We start from the raw sequence: 18,574 nt of genomic DNA, 5'->3' as shown, positions 1-18,574 counted from the left end.
AAAAACTACACCCACTACCATGTTTGCTGCCAAACTTTCACTATGCTAATGCTAACTCCGCTCTCTGTACTGACAAATCCGCTCTGTGCTGGAGGTTTTAGGTTTTTATGTCGGTGTCGTGTCTAAGTTTGTTCCCCCTTCGATATGCGTTTCAATATTAGACAACAACTGGCTTTCATATACATCACAGACATCACCTCCCTCAGTAAAAGAATGTTAAAACACTCTAGTGACAAACTATGCGCACATACAAGTCAGTATAGTCAAGGTCAGACATTTTAGGGTGCATAAACAAAAGATAAATACAATTTTCAGAAGACTGGGACAGTAATATATCTATATGATGCGTTTATGTGCCTCCCATTTTATCCTGCGTCTATTTCACTGCTTTAAAACCAGCTGCTCTTTGAGGACAAACAGAGCCAATGATTGATTAAACTATTGAATAAAAACAATAACATAACATTACAACAACAATAATTGTTATTTGCAGCCTCTGTTTAAAGAATTTGCTTTTACTGATGTTTCTTTGTCCGTCAACATCACCTGAGAGCTCTGTGGTGGCTTGTTTTTGATGACTTCACCTCCCTGGAGGGGGGGGGGCGACAATGTGCTGACAAACAAATACACACACACACACAGCTCTGCATTCCTCACATATCTTACACTAATAGCACACACATACCTTGCTTATCGCCTGTTGCATGGAAAAACACACACATCCCTGTCACACACATAACATGGCTTTGTCTTAAGGTTTCTGCTGACCCTGCATTTACATCACAAACACAAACAAACACACACGAATGTACCACAGTTCTGATTACCACAGAACCCTCACCACGACTCCCTCGTGGTCCGCGCACCGCAGTTTGGGAACCACTGGCTTCAATCATCACATGCTAGTGTTGCTGTTTGTCTTGTCTTTCATTGCATCACTATTACACCACTCACTTTGCCCTGCGTCCACGTGATGTTAGCAAATAATGCTCTGAAACCTTTTTGTGTCTCCGTGTTTGTACAGTGATAAAATTAATAAATGAACAAGGTTACTGCAGCGATTATATAAAGAGCTATGAATAGGAAGGCTTTAAATAACTGACTAGACTGGCGTGTTTGTCTCTCCCTCCCTCTGCAGACACACATGCAGAAGTGTAAAAAGATAACAGAGGAGCTGAAGATTGTGGTGAAAAGGGCTCGCTGGCTGGCGGGAACACAATTCACACTGTCAGTAGCTCCTATTTCTCACCTATCTCTATATAGATGTTTTTCTCTTTTCTCTTTCCCACTTAATTTCCCTTGATGATTGCTCCTGTCTGTTGCTATAACAGCCATGCAACATTTTATCCACCTATCCACCTTCTCCATCCTCCATCCACTCTGTCCCATGAATGACTGGGTCAGATTATGGTGATTAGTCACTGTGTGACATCAAGCCAGTCATTTATATAACCCCGTATTACGCTGTCTGCAAGGTCATCTGCTAGATTAGACCAGCTAACATGATAGGATCACTCGGTGGATTAGGCTACCTGGGACGCTAGCATAAACAATGCAAGATCAAGCTGATGTGCTGAACAATACTTTGCATGCAACATAGGATTTTTCTTTTAAAATGCTACATTTATTGAAACATTTATGTTAGGTAACAATGACAATTTAGCATTTAAAAAACACTAGATTTGGTAGCATGCCACTGAACTCATCATTATGCACATGACAAAACCAGATGTCATTTTGCATTATACTGAATCAAGTATTGGCTTGTACTTTTAAACCTTCAGGGGCTGCTAGCAGAATCCATTGTGCTGCATGCTAACATGCTACCATCTTGTTCATCACAAATACATGACGGGCACTTTAGTTAAGTTGATGGTTTCCTGCAGTGTTTTAAAGCAAAAATGGACCACAGTGCCTGGAATTAAGACCACCTCTGGCAACATCATTAAAAAATAATACACTTTTGTAAAATAAAACATTTGCATTCAAGAGCTGAGGTGCTATTGCACACCTAAAATGCTATGTATTAAATGAGTGGGACTATTATTGTTTATATAATCATCTACTAAGTTGATCACAACGAGACAAGATGCATCAGGATCTGTTGGCTAAATTTAAAATTATTATTTTATGGGGTAGCATTTACTCAATGCAAATTCTGTTGTAATAACCAGGTTTCCTAAAGATTGATTTTCCTAAAGCTGTTTACTAAATGTTATTTTGTTAGCTTTTGGTTAGTTGTCCTCATGCTTTGTAGGATAACATGCAGTGTGCAGGGGGGTACGCATTTATGCAGGATTTAAAACATAATTTGGTTGTCAAAGATGTGATTTATAATTTCAGATGGCTCATAAAATATATGCCATTTTTTTTGGACAGTGTTTAACCTTATAAATTGTGCTGAATTTTGACAGTTACTGAGTGTTTTCTTGCTTTAAGACAAGTCAACTAGTAGTAGTTTAAACTTCTATCGAAACATCAGGGTAATTAATCATTAGAACGTCCCATATCTGGATGATCATTCAGTCTCGGCATGCAAACATAACAGCTGTGTGGTGTGTCAAACAGTTGAAGCTTTAGCTGAGGAAATGGAATAAAGTTACGGTCAAGACTCTATTACAGTGAGCCGAGGCCTTCGGCAACAGAACCTGAATGAATAGAAGGACATTTCCTGGTGGATTGTAGTAATCTCCTTTAGTAAAGCCAAGACAGCCTCCAAAGAAGGATAACAATGTCACAGGGCTGCCAGCCCTGGACTGCTTTTGGGTACCACATTGGTGGCACGGCTGGTGCTGCATGCACAGCTAGTTAGTCAAACAGGCAAATAAACAGATCTAGATTAAACAAGGCTAATGGTGGTCACCTTCAGACTGGACTGTCCTGATAAGCAGACTCAGGTGGTGAGAAGAGAACGATGTGCACTCCAGGAAGGTCAAAAAGTACAGAAAGCTTTTGCAAAATAAATCATCCATTGCTCATTAACTCCCCTAAAGTCTTTGGCTTCAGGCCTGTATGAAAGAAAATGTCAATAACTCATCCCTAAGAGTGAAAGAAAGTGCTTTAGTATAACTGTCTTTTATATTTCAACTCTGTACATGGATGCACTGCTGTCAGGTTAAGGGTACTACCCAATGTTAGCTAACTTTGGGCATGTTAACACAGCGCTTTAACGTTTAATATTAGTGGACTCCACACCTCCAGACTGAAGACGGAAGATCTGTTGCACATCTGCTGCTGTTTCTCAGTGAGTGTTTTTTCATTTCTCCCCTTTATGTCCTACTATTTTTGGGACTTAAAGTGGCCCCTTTCATTTCCCTATTTGATCAACTGTGATAGCTGCAAACTCACAAAATCACAGGCACCTGTGTTAATTGATTTCACCCTGAGCCTGGTGTCTGCAGGTATTCAACCTGCATGATTTTTGTGTCCAATAACATCTACTCTCTACTCTGAGACTAGTGCATGTCCTAAACTGTAACCTTGTTACAGATAATTCCAGCAGCTAATATGGAGCTGCTGAAATTGAGCATTAATGCATCAGATTGCATCAGTTTGTCCTTCTGATATGTCTGTAATGAGCATCATGATGCTTTAACAGCTTTCTCTGCGTACACTTTAAGCTCAGAGAGCTTGTTGTTATGTAATACACCCCCCTCTGAACCAAAAAGAGCGACACAACACGACATCTGCACTCTTCACCTCCTCCCTCCTTATTCCCCCTCTCTCTCTTTCCACTCCTTATCATGTCTCTTAATCTCCTTTCTCATCATTGACTCATCTCTCTCTTGCTCTTACTTCACTTTCAGCTGCATTAAGTCATTAGGTGATGCTCTTACAAGATACAACTTTCAAAAAGACCAGAAGTTAAATATATCTGGAGGAGAGGCAAAATAAAATCAAAAGTCATTGCACAAAAATCGTTACAATATGGCCCTGGGCTGCACAGGTGGCCTGTTCTCAATCATCTTTTCATTATGAGCTATTTTCTGCCAAATTTAGATTTCTGGGTTTTTTCCTCTGTGCCTGTCTCACCAGTTTGAGGGAGTAAAGGCTCAGTTGGAAGAAGGTCATGTGTGATGTGACTGGTCCATTAGTCTTTATGTTTGTGTGTGCCTTTAGGGGAAAGGCCTGTGTCCCAGTCTGAGTGACTGCTGCCAGGAGCTCGGAGACAGAACAGAGAGCTCTGCATGCTCTCGGCACAGAACCTTGTAAGGTAGAAGTTTCTTATCCTTTCTCTGGGTTGTGTAAATATGGGCTCCTTGACCAAACTGTGTCTCCTGCACACACACACACTAACACACACACCCTCCTTCTCTGACCCCAATGTTGTGGGGTTACACACACACAATGGTTTCACTCAGGGCGAGCCAACCAGCCAGCTATCCAGCTAATTCCAGTAGCTACAGTCAGTCTCCTGCATGAGCATTAACCACATAGAAGGGGGGGGGTCGATATTTGTTATCCTAAAACTTGGACCTCTGCCCACAGAGTTGGAGGGTGGGTTTGTTTTCATCTCACTAGGCCTGTTTGTTTGTCTGTTTGCAGGCTAAAAACATGAATCAGTCTGCACAAAACCAGCCATTGTAGAGGAAAATGCATGAAGACATATAACTTCTAAAAGGATTCATGTGACACAATCACACATAGAGAGCATGGATGTAAAACAAGGACAGGAAAGTGCCGTCACTCCAAAGAAAGTGGCTCAGGACAGAAAGTAATAAGCCACTGGGAGAAGACCTTGAAGGTTAACTTTGGTATTTTCAACCTGGACCCTATTTTACCATGTTTTTGTGTCTGAGTGATTGATGGGACCAACAACAACAACAACAACAACTCACTCAGCGGTATTGAGTGGGAATCCTGCAACCTGCAGCAGCGAATCAGGCTGCAATGTCACCACTCAAAGCAAATATGCACCACCAACAGACGTCCACTAAAAGTGTTTGTTTTTGCCACAAACATGTTCAGATTGTTAATATGATTGTCTCACAACATTATGGAAGGATCCCTACAGAGATAGTCCTTCTTCTTAAAAAATTAGATCCTTTTTGTTTAACCAGAAACAGCCCCAAAATCGCTATCACCAAACCCACCAGACTCCGGCTACAGCGCCGGCATATTTTCACATCTAACTGGGTGAAATAAGGGTTTATATCAACCAAACAGCTTAGGTGATCACTGGAACAGTGGAGAGATTAACCAAGATGGCTTCCCATATTGTTGTCAGACACTTAGAATAACAATCTGAGCCTGTCAGTGACAAAAACAAGCGCTTTCAGTGGACGTAAAATGACGGTGTGAACACACCCCTAATGGAATGCAGCCTGTTTCACCGCTGCCGGCTGCAGCACTCTTGCTAAATGTTGGATTTCAACAATTGTTCCCATTAGTCACTTGGACGTTAAGGTTGAAAAATACACAAGTTATCCTTTAAGAGCTGAACCCACTAAGAATTATCACCCGACTGCAGTTCCCCTCAGCTTTACAAAACATTTCAGCATTTCAAGCTTTGTTTCAGTCTCATCAGCCTTGTTTCCTGTCAGCACCATTTCAAATGAATGATAATGTTGCACTGCGTCTGCTCGATGTGTAAATAAGCAACTGTTTGCTAACAAGATCAGTGTATAAACTTAAAAGGTGATGATATGCAAGTGCTGTGTTGTTTCTCAGCCTATAGTGTAAAAAAAAATAAAAAAGATGATTGCTACTTTCAGGTCTGTTCCCACATCAAATGTGGTGCTGATTCACCTGATCACATTGTGATATTCACGCTAAACAACAGCTGTAATCCTCTGTATCGTATCACATTTCAGGCGCAGTCATGTTAATGTGTGCATCTCCTATCACACAACAATTTAGTATGACAATTAAACACGATGCTCCGCTGAGTGCAGTCTGCTTCATAATTCATTTGGATGGACGGTAATTCCTATGATCAGCATTAGAGGTCAGATTGAACAGCAGTCAATTAGCCTGACACAAAAAGGCCGACATGACTGGATTAACCCTCCACATCAGTGATGAATCTCAGTTAGACACCAAAGTCATTGCTCTGTCTGCTTCAGTTGCATTTATTTCAGTGAACTAATCTGCAGCAGTTGTACCTCTCAGTGGCTCTAAAATCTACTAAGAGGGGCTCAGACACATCCTGATCTAGAAAAAATAGGTTAGCTAAATCAGGGCTAAAATTAGAACAAAAACATGCAGCAGCAAACTCCCCTGGTCTCACACTACCACAGAAGACAAGCCTGGTATCTGGTTGCAGTAATTACGATTACAAGGTACAAACTGTTTCGGAATCCCACCATTAATCTCTGATCTTCACTTCTTCTGCCATAACATAATAGATTTTCAATAACTTTCTTTACAACATTTGGCAGATCTTAGTGCAGTCCTTCTAACAGAAAACAGAACATTTGTCAAAGCGAGTGTTTCAAAGGTCTTTCTCCCTGTGGCAGCTCATCCTGGGTGAGCCAGCCAGGAGTCACGGTGGCCACAGAGTGTCCTGCCACTCATGTCGCCTTGGTTATGTAAGCTAGGAGATCACATTACGCCACTGAGGGGGAAGGAGAGATTTGGAGAGAAAAGGAAAGGAAGCGAGAGAAGGAGGGGGGGATTGCATGGGAAGTGACTTTGAATTATAAGCAAGGTTACGGCTGCTTCAGCCTTTCATCTCCCTCTTGCTCTCTCTACCTCCCCTTCTCACTCTCATGTTGTTCCCCGTCCTCTCCTCCTTTTTACTTCTCACACCTTCGCCATCTCCCCTGAGGGCTCCGGTGTACTCCAGACAGATTTGGACTTGGTGAATACTTCAAGGCCGTCAAAGACGACACTAGGTGCAAATGACAGCGCGCTCACTGTGACTGGATGTCTGTCTCTGTGCGTGTGAGTGAGTGTGTGTGTGTGTGTGTGTGAGCGAGCTAATCTCCAGGCAGATCCAGAGGAAGTCCATCTGAACAAGGTGGACAGCAGGGGGGATATATCTAGCTGCCAAGGTGTCCTCTGAAATGCCAGAACAACATCGGGATCAACAACAAGACGCCCTGTTCCCGCTCGGACACTATAATAAGTTTACACACACTTTGTATTCTGTATGACCTTGTATTGCTTCTTCTTATAACAGGGATGCGATGGTTGTATCCTGAATAAGAATGAGAGGTTTATTCTTCATTAACTAGATGGCTGCAGTGTCTCCATTGTTAGGATTTGCTGCTTTTCTCTTTTAAGGGTGTCTAATGGAGGATTTCCTAAAAAGCAATAGACTAACAGAGAGGCAATCCCTCTCAACATCAGTTATGACCCACAAGAAATGTTTGGTGGTTTGGCACGGAAATAATAAAATTGCTGCATTGACGCTGAGGCTTGGGCTACTGTTTTTCCACACAGAAAATCAATAAAGAAATCAATAAGCAGAACTAATAATGGCACTGCTGTCAATAAAATATTATCAGTTCCCATTCCTACTGCTTGCAAACAGTGCCTGACAATGCCCACATAGTATACCTTAAAACTACACACCTAGCATACGGCTGTTGCCCGGAAAAACATGCACACCAAAATAAACATACACAACATGGCCTTGTCCTGAATCTACTTGAATCTCAGTTTTGATTACAGTAGAACCCTCTCAATGACCCCCTCATGGTCCACCACGCACTACAGTTTGGGAACCACTGACATCAATCATCACATACTGGTGTTGCTGTTTGTCTTGTCTTTCATTGCATTAGTATCACACCAATAACTGTGCCCTGCAACTGTGGCCATGTTAGCAAATAACCCTCTAAAACCCTTCATGTCTCCATGTTTTTGGAGCCAGAAGTGACCATATTTGGTCAAGAGGTTGAAGTTGTGGAGGAGCAAGGGTTGGATCTGACTGTGGCGATACCTCACAGACAGCCTGTCACTCAAGTGGCCCCACCCTTAAATATGCATAACTTTGGGCCTGGATAAAATGTAAATTCACCCCCTTACAGTGGTCATGAAGGGGGAAATTAGCTATAAAAACCAAAACAATTTTTTTGTACCAGGCAGTCAACAGGTTTATTTCTACTATTAAGATGAACATTTTAATACGAGGGTCTACAGCTATTGACTTGATTTTGAAACCAGCCTCAAGTGGCCATTCAAAGAACTACAGTTTTTGGCACTTCAGCGTAGGCTTCACTTTTTAGCCTTGGAGGTTGCCGATTGCTGCAGACCAGTATGCCTTTCTGTTTTTTACACTAGTGTGTCACATTTGAAGTCATGGAAAGGACGGAAAACAGGTTAGTAAATGGTAAAAAGCAGCATGGAGGCCAGTGAAAATGTTACTATGGTTACTTCTTTATATCTTACCTTTTCAGTAGCTCTTTGAAACACAGTGCAAATTAATATGAAACAATGTCTGAGTGCTGCATGAGTGGAATAAATACCATTTACTGCTGCAGAGTCATTTGACCCGGATGTGAATGCTGATTGTAACCTTTCCCATTACATACAAAAGCCAGATGTTAGCAGGTGTTAATGGGTTTTTTGTGCAGTGGGAAAGGGGCTTTACTGCAACAAATGTGTAAAGAGCTATGAACAGAAAGGCTTTGAATAACTGACTAAACTGGTGAGTTACAGAATTAGAATATCTTTGGCTTTTTGAGATTTTCAAACATTTCATAAATCCCAAAAACGAACTGATTAATCATAAAATAGACAAATTAACTGATAATTATATGGCTTGTTAGCTGTAACAATGCAACTTTGTGTAGACTCTGAAACAGACAGCCAATTAGGCGGCTACAACAACAATCAACAAACAATGCAACAATCAATGCAAAATAAACCAACCCCTGTGAGTTCTGCACTGACTGACTCTTAAGGAATTATACAAAAATTGCAACTATTTTTGCTATTTGTTTTTTACTTGCTCACGCAATTTTACAGCAAAAGAAAGTCTAAAAAGTCATAACGTGCATAAGGGGGTGAGGATGGAATGCCTTCCTTTGTTTTCGGGGGGTCAGAGGGGGTGTAAGCACAGCAGGAATAAAGTGAGAACAGCAGCAGGTAGAAGGCGACAAAAGAAAAATTTCCTCTGGCATTTACCACTTGTTTGTTTTTAGAGTGATGCACCTGTGTTTTTATGTAAATACAGAACATATGCCATGAATCTGTGTGTGTGTGTTTGTGTGTGTGTGTGTGTGTGAGACCTCTTTACTGACCTATCTGCAGCAGTACGGGTGTCACCAGCGCCGTCTCCATGGCATAGCAGAACTCCCGCCCGAACATCACAGCCCCGTGCATCAACCATCTCTTCAGGGGTATGCCTTCAACAGATCCCTCGCTCGCTGACTCCTCCCCTCCCCGACCTCCTCCTCCACCTGCTCCTCCGCCGCTGCCTCCCGATCCATCCGTCTCGCCTCCTGCTCCCCCTTTTTCCCCATCCGAGCCTGATGCCGTGGTGTTTTTGGCGCTACCCCCGCCCACCAGAGATCCAACCTGCATAGCGTCGGCCTCTGTGTTCTGGGGAGGCATGGTGGAGGGCATGCACGCAACGAGAGAACAAGTGCACCTCCTCTAACACGCTGACAAATCTGAGAACTACCTGTAGCTACCAAAGGAAAAACAATCCCTGCTCGTATCAAGTCACTTGTACATATATATATATATATATATATATATGTATATAAGTACTTAAAAACTAGTAGTGACTCAGTTACAATCTTTACAAGCTACAAACTGCAGCCTATGGTCGTAACTTAAATGAAGGAAAATCTGATCTATTATCTATAGATCTATCAGGTTAATGTAAAGAAAAAAAATCTCAATCAGCAATCAGTTGTCCTCAAAACAAGTCGTCCAAAAAGCAGGTTGTCCTCCCAAAACACTGCAGCTTCAAATTCAACACGTGTTAATCCTCTCGGCTTTTTCTTTTGTCCCAGAGTTGGAAAAAAAAAAAAAAAAAACACAAAAAAAAGAAAAAGACAAAATCAGCTTTCCAAAGGTTTGTAGAAAATCCAGAAAAATAAAAAGGAAGCAGTTGAATTTTCACAGGAAGAGTGTGCGGTACATTCCAAGAGTGTGTTTACTTCTTTCTGTGTGCGTCAGGTGTGTTTGTGTGTGTATGAGTGTGTGTGTGTGTGTCTGTGTGTGTGTGTATGTGTGTGTGTGTGTGTGTGTGTGTGGTGTGCGTGCGCTTTATGGCTTTTTTGTCATTGAGGTTTCCCCCTCCTTTTCTTACTGTCTATTACAAGCTGTAAAAATCCATATAGAAGACCATTCAGTAAGTTCCAGAGTCATTTTGTGTATGGAGGGCTGGATGGAGGCCTGGATGACAGGGTGGGTGGGGGGGATGGAGTGGCCGCGGGGGGAGAGGGGAGGAGGAGGAGGAGGGAAGGCAGCGAAGGTAGGCGGAGCTCCTCTGAAAATCCCCATCGATTGGCTGATCAATCTGGAAGGAAAACGCCCAGAGAACGACGACAGAGAGGTGGAGAAGCACGGAGCCACAATCCAGGCATCCAGTTGGTCAGGAGGAGAGATGATGGTGGTGAGGTGGTTGATAAGAAAAAGAGAAGAACACCACAGTTAGTGACTTTCAAACAGGTAGCTTTGCTGCATATACACAAAAAGCAAAACTGCATTTTTCTCAGGTGTGTCGATATGAACGTACAAGGTGAAGGTAGAGCGTCAAGAGAAGGAAGAAAGAAGAGGTGGAAGTGTCGTGGCCAGGAGTGCCGCCTGTGTTTTTACCCTTAATTTCTTTATCAATATCCCTATTTAATTGGTACTAAAATTACCAGGGACCTCATGCACCAGAATTCGTTTATAACCCATGTGATCATGAGGGCTTCCATCACCTAACGAACGTGCTGATGAGTGTAAAGATGGAGATAGTGAAAGTATGCGTATGACTTTCCCCCAAGAGACCAATGTTCATGTCCCGTATGAAACCAAGTGAGCTTTGAGTTATTTTAAGGTAACTTTCCTAAACCTAACCCATGTTATTTTAAGTACATAACTTTATGCTAAGCAGGCCTACGTAACATGATGACACCCAACATGAGTCCTTTCTTAAACCAAACTTGCAGGGGCGCTGATTTATTAGATAACATATGAACAATTGTATGAGAATATGATACTGTGGTTCGTGCTGCGCATTAGCAGGGGTTGAGCAAAGTCTGTATTTCATTTGAGTTGACCGACATGATCTCGCAGCTGTGATGCTCACAGTCATCCGTAACTCCACTTGCTGTCACGCGTCATCCATCTCATCATTATCAGATTTTTCACTCTTCTGATGCATCTAAGCTTGCTTGTTCAGTGAATAGCAAGATGATCCTCCTGCACCCAAAATGCTGTCAAACTTTCATTTATAATTACCAACGCAGCCTCTGTAATTCTTGGCAGAAAAGAGGCACAGAGAAAGCAAAAATCTAAAGACCCCACATCACCGAGATGCAGATTTGCACACAACTAAAATTATCACTTGACCTCTGTGTTTGCCGAAAAATGTTTGATAATTTGTGGTGTAACTGTTACATGACAAACTACAGACATGGCGGATTAGCACGCGATTAAGATCTCAGACAACCTCTGCAATTATTACAAATTACTGGAGGTCCCCAGGTAATACCAGTCCCGTGCCAACAGGCTGCCTGGGTAAGCTCGCCAAGCTTGAACTAAATGTTTTGTTTTACCCTTTGTCTCTCCGTTTTTGCACATATGGAATCAAATGGTCTCCGTTTTCTGCATTTAACAACTCCTATCATTTTTTCTTTATTACCAACAAACTTAAGAAGCCTTTTTGTCCACTGTTCATGTGGACCCGTGATTGTCAAACTCCACAAAAACTAATTTCCCACGCTGATCCCCGTGGTGCGCAGCGTCTGAGCAACACAAGCAGCATTTTTGTTGCAATTTGTAGGAAGTAATTTTTTGGCGTCACAGCCATTTTGTTGGTGCTTGCCTTTGTGAGTGAAAAGATAAACATATTTCTCACTTCTTACTTGTGATATTGACCCACACAGTCTCTCCTATGAAAAGAGCCCATTTTTAAACAGTGTAATTGGTCTGAGCACATGATTCATCCTCTCAGACACATGGACAGTCTTTTAGAACTCCATGGGGAGGATGAAAGCGTGCAATGAGCTGAACTGTTTTCAGATTGAACTACTGTTTCAAACAGAGGGCTTGTGTGTGTGTTTGATGAGAAGAAATGAGATATGTGGGTGAAAAAAAAAGAGAAAGAGAGGAGAACGAGACATGAGGGCCATCAGCTAACAACACGCCTCATAGAGAGAAGGAGAAAAACAGACTGCATGTATGTTCAATATGACGTCCTGCAGAGTTAAATTCCAGAGTGTGTTTTTGTGTCCAGCGGGCCACTGGATTATAACCTGTGGAGATGGCACGTTTCCTCACACCCAACACACACACACACTAATGCCTGCCACGTGAAAGGCACACACACACACACACACACACACACACACACACAAATCATAACAGTGCTAAGACCCTCATCAAGCCTCTTAGAGGGAGATTGAGAAAGAAAACAAAACAAGAGAGAGGGAAGGAGGACGGAAGGCAAGAGGTGAGGAAAGGAAGGAAGGAAGGAAGGATGGCGGGTTTGATCAGGTGGGAGGTGGGAGGAGTAAGAGATGGAGGGCGCAAAGTTAGGCAGAGGAAGAGTGAGTAGAGACAGACAGATGGAAGAGGGCGGAGGTTGAAAATATTTGCGTCTCGGCCCGTTTCTTACTTTCTCTGGTTCAACTCTCCTCTCCATTTTCGGTGCTCTCACATGTCCCCATTAACATTCATGATGCACTCAAGATGTTCATGAATATTTTACACACACACACACACACACACACACACACACACAGAGCCCCCTCCTCACCTGACCTCACACACTGCAGCAGATTACATAACAAGGCCCACTCCTTTTCCAGCACTCATATATACATAACAAATACACACTAATTAAAAATCTAAATTACGTTCAAATTAGAGGCCGAGCACAGAAGGAACACCACAGCCTCCCTCCACTGTCGGGGAGAGAGAACATGATGTGCAGAAGCACCCAAGCTGGCAAAAGTCTCTGTGGCCAGATGTGTCACAACACCCGACAACAAAATGTTTAGATGTGGTTAACCAGCGGCCTCAGTGTGATGGGAAGTTAGGATTAAATTGGGAATGGTGGGAACATACACAAACAGGGTGGAGATGCTGACATTATGGTCTTGTTTTTAACAAACAGCAAAGCAAAACAGTTATATGGATATAAATGGGGTTTTTTTTACATTTGATAAGCCATTAGTTTTGCTGCAAAAGTTAAATCAATTCTGTGTGGTAACCTGGAATGTGACAACACTGAGGCTACACCCATGTGGTGATCATCTGCTCCGTCAACTGCATTAACATAGCCTGATAAGAACATCCTGATGAAATGAGCTCAATATTCTGTCTCGCTCTCTCAATCAGTCTGGCATTCAGTGGGCGGGACTCATCCTCACAAACTCCTTCAGCCAATCAGCATTAATGACACAATGGGTGTCATCTTCATCACCAATTGAGCCAGTTAATAAATCAAGCTTTTACCAGATCCAGTCAGAAGAACGGTGAAAAATTTGTTGTTACTGACTCTATTTCTGCAATAACATTTTATGTCATCAACTACAGTGCGGAGCCCTGATTGGCCCTGACTGGATTTTAATTTCTAGAAAGTGTTGGGGGCGGCAGAGGGGCCAAACTGAAAGCAAGACATCATCAGTATGGTCTCACCATCACACAATGAAAAAAAGCTGTGTTAGATAGATAATGAAATTGAGATTCAGTGTGACTTCAAAAGAGTTTCACATCTCTGCAACTGATGGGCGCCATTGGGCTAAAATACATCAAACTGTGAGTGTGGTCTGGAGCATTAAGCATTATTAGCATCAGTGGTTAAGTCTGTAATGCTCTGAATGTGACTCATCTTTGTGAGACTGAAAATACTCTAAGAGACATAACGAACCAGACAAGTCAATAAGAAATGCTACCCATCAAGTTTGACAACTTGATTTCAAATTTATCTGTGTGTATATAAGGGTGAGTCATAGGGCAGGGACTCTCTGCCTATATCCTTCCTTAACGCATCTCAAGAACCGTTCATCCGATCAACTTCACACTTGACAACTGTATTGCTGGGGACCTAAGGATCTGCAGTGACAAACTTTGGACACACAACACGATCAATTTATTCTAAACTTACAATAAATAAAGAAACAGCTGGGAGTGCAGCAAAATGCCGCCTACCTACTTTTGTTCATACGGAATGTGCCTTTTTCGGGGCAATGGGGGGCGTGAGCATGTAACAAAACGTGTAGCTCAGCTAGGCCTGACGCGATATGCAATAAGTCGGTTAATTGCATGGTAAATTAAAAGGGAGACGGTAACTTTTACGGCCGCGATTAATTGCCATATTCATGTGTGTTTGTTTTCCTCGTCTCTCTCCACCAAAGAGACTGGACGACAAGAGCGCTCACTGCCGTGCATCGTCTGGCAGCCAGGTGAGTTGGTTCATTAGCGTAATGAATGGAGGGAAAGCTCTCGTCATCGAGTGTCTTTGTCTCTGTGGGGGAGGCGGGGCTATGGGCTACACACACACACAGTGCGATCTTCGTGAGGGGGAGACGAGGTGGAGAAAAAAAAAATCAGTTGAGCGTAAGAGAAAGACAGGGAACTTGTTCCTAAACCAAATACCACGGCCCCTGTGTGGGAGTATTTGGGATTTAAACCAAATGACAGGGGAGCCCAGTAATTTGGACGAGCCGGTGTGCCACAACAAAAATAGCGAATACGACCAACTTAACTGCACACCTGAGAGTGAGAGACTGAGAATCTATTTTTTGTATTTATTTATTTGTGTCAATATTTTGATCTGATATTTAAATTTTCTTTTTTTGCATTCCTAAATATTCTTGTTAAATAAATGTTTATTTCTCTTTAAAAGGGTGTACTTGCATCGATATGCCTTTATTATCATTATATAAGTTTACAAAATGGTCTAAAAACAGCAAAATTAGAACAATAATAAAAATGGTCTTAAAAGCACAATATTACGCAATATTATCGCTTATCGCAATAATTTCTGACGGAATTAATCGGCCAGAAAAATCTGTTATCATGACAGGCCTAAGCTCAGCATGTGACATAAACAGTGACGTGGGAGGGAAGCCGCGGCTGGTCAGTCCTTCGGCAATTCTCTGGTAAGTCGGCCCATTCCTCACCGTCCCCGTCATCTGACGGTTAATGGCCTCTTCGTTTGCACGGACAAGGAGGGCGCGCAATTCCTTGTCTCCCCAGTTGCTCATCATTACAGTGTCTGTCAGGTTTGTGTTTCCCTCTTGCTACTAGCTGCTCGCTAATTCCTGCTATCAGCTGTTTCCTGTTTATCCACCGCCAGTGGGTCGCAAGTGCGGCGTCATCAACACCTCCTCCCACAACTCTTCAACAGCCCCTCCCGTTGAGGAGGGCCGCCTCGGTCTTTTTAAACTAAAAAGGTTCCGCCTATATGACTACCCTACGATGCAGAAAATTGGGCACCTCGGATCAACTCACCAATCCGGCTCTGTGCGTCTAAACGCTCGCAGCTTGTGACTCTGCAGTGGTGGGGGTTGGGCTTCAGGGCTTTGCGGACTATGGAAATACACGTTACAGCCATCAACAGTCAATAAGCATGCGTGGATAGCCTACAGGAACAGCACCACTCTGCCACTACATCTCAAAGTGTGTACATTATGCCTACTTATAACTCTAAAGACGTTACCACCAGAGAAATATCTCCACTAGTTAAATCCATGTTCTTCTTTATAACTGCAGTGGTTATGTAGAAGCAAGAGACTAACATGCCTTAAAATATTAATACTTTAGCTAAGTGCATTACATCAGTGGTGTGACTTGGGCATGTTTTATAGGGGCGGATTTAGTGATTTGTGGCACCAGGCAAACACTGTCCTGCTTTACATTGTACTCTTTCTCTAACTGGGAATGATGGTATTGGCAGTGGTAGAGGAAGTACTCAAAAGTTTTGTTTTCATGTTTAGTTTTCGAGACAGCGGAAAGCTGCAGGCATGTTTTGAACGGGTACTGCACAGGTGTGATGTAAATATGTGGATCTTTGCTTATGTGACTGTAGTGGTGTGTAATTTTTTTTAAATGAAGAAAATAACAGGTCAGGCGCTGCTGTTTGTCCATGCTTCTCCCTCTCTCTCTCTCTCTCTCTCTCTCCCTCTCTCAGGTGACAGCACTATCTGACCTGTATCTGTAACTCTCAGTCCAACAAAATACACACAGACACACACACAAAGCATCGAGTGCTATCTGATTAAAGGTCTATACAGATGTCGCACCAATTAGTGCCCTATTTTTTCTGTGTGTTTGTGCATGTGTGTGAGTCGGTAACATGAGCTCAGGTTGTATAGAATTTCACCTCAGCTTTTCTGGGAGCCAAAGTAAACAACGTACAGTCTCACGTGAGAGCGGAGAGAGGGAAGGTAAGGAGAGGAGAGGTGGAGGTGGAGAGGATGGAACTGAAGCATAGGGGAAAGCACGGGAATACAGACAAAAAAGGGATGGAAGAAAGACACTTACACAAAGTTAAATATTTGCAGTTTTAATCCACGTCTGTCCAGACTCAGATGTAGCCATGACAGAAGGCAATACTTAAATTGTGGATGTTGCTGCAAAGAAGCTACAAATTCTAAAACATGGATGCTTCACACACATCTTCAATCTGACATCACAAGGGATCTGTACAATCAGCACAGTTTCAGAGTGGGCACCCGAGATTAGTGTCACTAATTCAGTATCTGACCAAATGTCTCCCCTTCTGTTCCTGAGTTATGGTGTTGAATAAAAGCCAGAAAAGTGTTTTTGCACAACATTATGATGTCACAGTGAAGCTGACCTTTGACTTTTTTCAATATAAACAATGTACAAATTCTTGAGTTATGGCCAAAAAGTGTTTTGTGAGGTCACAGTGACGTTTGACCACCAAATTCTAATCAATTCATTGTTAAGTCCAAGTGGACGTTTGTGCCAAATTTAAGAATTCCCTTAAGGTCTTCTTGGGGTACTGTGTTCACAAGAATGGGACGATGGGATGAATGGACAACCCGAAGACATAATGCCTCTGGCCACAGCTGTCACTAGCCCCGAGGCACAATAACAGCCCAAATTTTCAATCATTTTATCCTCAGATGGACAAACAGAATGAAAAAGAGACACACACGGAAGCTGAGAGGAAAATGGTCAGGTGGGAAGGAAAGGTGATGCCTGTGTAGTCCAAGGTCAGGGACAAATAAGTCTGTCGTTTCCTACGTCTCGCAGATAAATAGACACACACACACACACACACACGACCTCAACTCTGAATCTGCGAACACACACACTAAACTCACGCAACCCAGGTCTATTTTAGTGTGCGTTTATTCTTGTGCCGCAGACCAGATTACCTGCGACACCAGTGTGAAATCAGGGCAAGCTCGGCTATTCTCACTTCATCAACACCCGCCTTCTCCTCCTTCCTCTCCTTCTTTTTCTGTCTCTTATGCATGTAAGAGGTAACGTGAGAAAACAGACATGCCTAATGCCTGCTGCAGGCCTGATCATGTTTGACACGTAATGTCAACGTCCAAATAAGCAGTGACATGAATTGCATAAATGCTTTACGTGCTTTCTGTGCTCTTGTGCAACCCTTTAGGACACCCTATAGGAGACATTAACCCATTTCTGCAGAGCAGGTTGACACTACAGACAGTGGAAAAACACAGATGTCACTGATGGAGTGAGATTTTCTGCTTGCAATTATCTTGTCAGTTATCTAAAGGCAACAAATACCAATTTCCTCAGTGGGATGGAGCTCGGGAGAGATGAGTTAAATGTGTTTTTTGTTTTTATTGTTAAGATCCTCTGGAAGAAGTGCACTTGACAAACAAGTTTGTCAAGCTGAAGAAAAGATTTTAATAAGGTGATCATTTCAATATGTTTTTGAATCTAGGATGATGATTCTAGAAAATGAGTGTGTCTTTGTACGTTTGTTTGCCACGACCTTGTCCTCTGACCCCATCACTTTTCCATCAGCTTGTACCTGCTAATTCATTTTGGTGTCACACTCCAGCAAGGTACGCCAGCGTACATGATGCACAGCATACCCCTGACCCATATACTGTAGAGCTGGATATAGATTACAAGGCTGAGAACCTCAGGGTCAAGTTCACATTTAACTGTGGCCTATAGATGTTTGTGTGCATCTGTATGTGTGTGAGAGAAAGGAAATAAAAGAGGGGCAGACAGTGAATGAAAATAAAGAGAGGCGTATTTTGTTACTGTGAGACAGACACTTGACGAAAACTTTTCAAGAAAAGACGGATCAGATGATTTGATGTGGCGCTTTATTTGGTTCGATTTGGGAGTATTTGTGAGATCAATCCTCGGTGAAACCCAAGAAATCACTTCAGGTTGAAGAGAGTTCACATCAGAGGCAGAAAAGATGGGAAATCTGATTATATAAACTGCCGCTGGGAGATATAAGATGTCAGTATCACATTTTGTGCAACCCTCT

At 42.5% G+C, this 18,574-nt stretch overlaps 1 protein-coding gene across 2 annotated transcripts in view; it reads right to left on the bottom strand.

Moving 5' to 3' along the window:
• Window positions 1-18,574, bottom strand: part of LOC126383451 (solute carrier family 45 member 4) — a 70,022-nt gene that overhangs the window by 32,289 nt on the left and 19,159 nt on the right. For both annotated transcript variants that reach the window (XM_050033940.1, XM_050033941.1), the window contains one exon: window positions 9,192-10,420. In XM_050033940.1, the coding sequence (XP_049889897.1) occupies window positions 9,192-9,516 (325 nt within the window). In that variant the 5' untranslated portion in view covers window positions 9,517-10,420. The remainder of the gene's footprint in view (window positions 1-9,191; window positions 10,421-18,574) is intronic.

Source organism: Epinephelus moara, chromosome 22 (assembly GCF_006386435.1).
Source record: "Epinephelus moara isolate mb chromosome 22, YSFRI_EMoa_1.0, whole genome shotgun sequence".
In the NCBI taxonomy this organism is placed as follows: Eukaryota; Metazoa; Chordata; class Actinopteri; order Perciformes; family Serranidae; genus Epinephelus; species Epinephelus moara.
The sequence above is the reverse complement of the archived record's forward strand: the minus strand, read 5'-3'. Positions and strand labels throughout refer to the sequence as shown.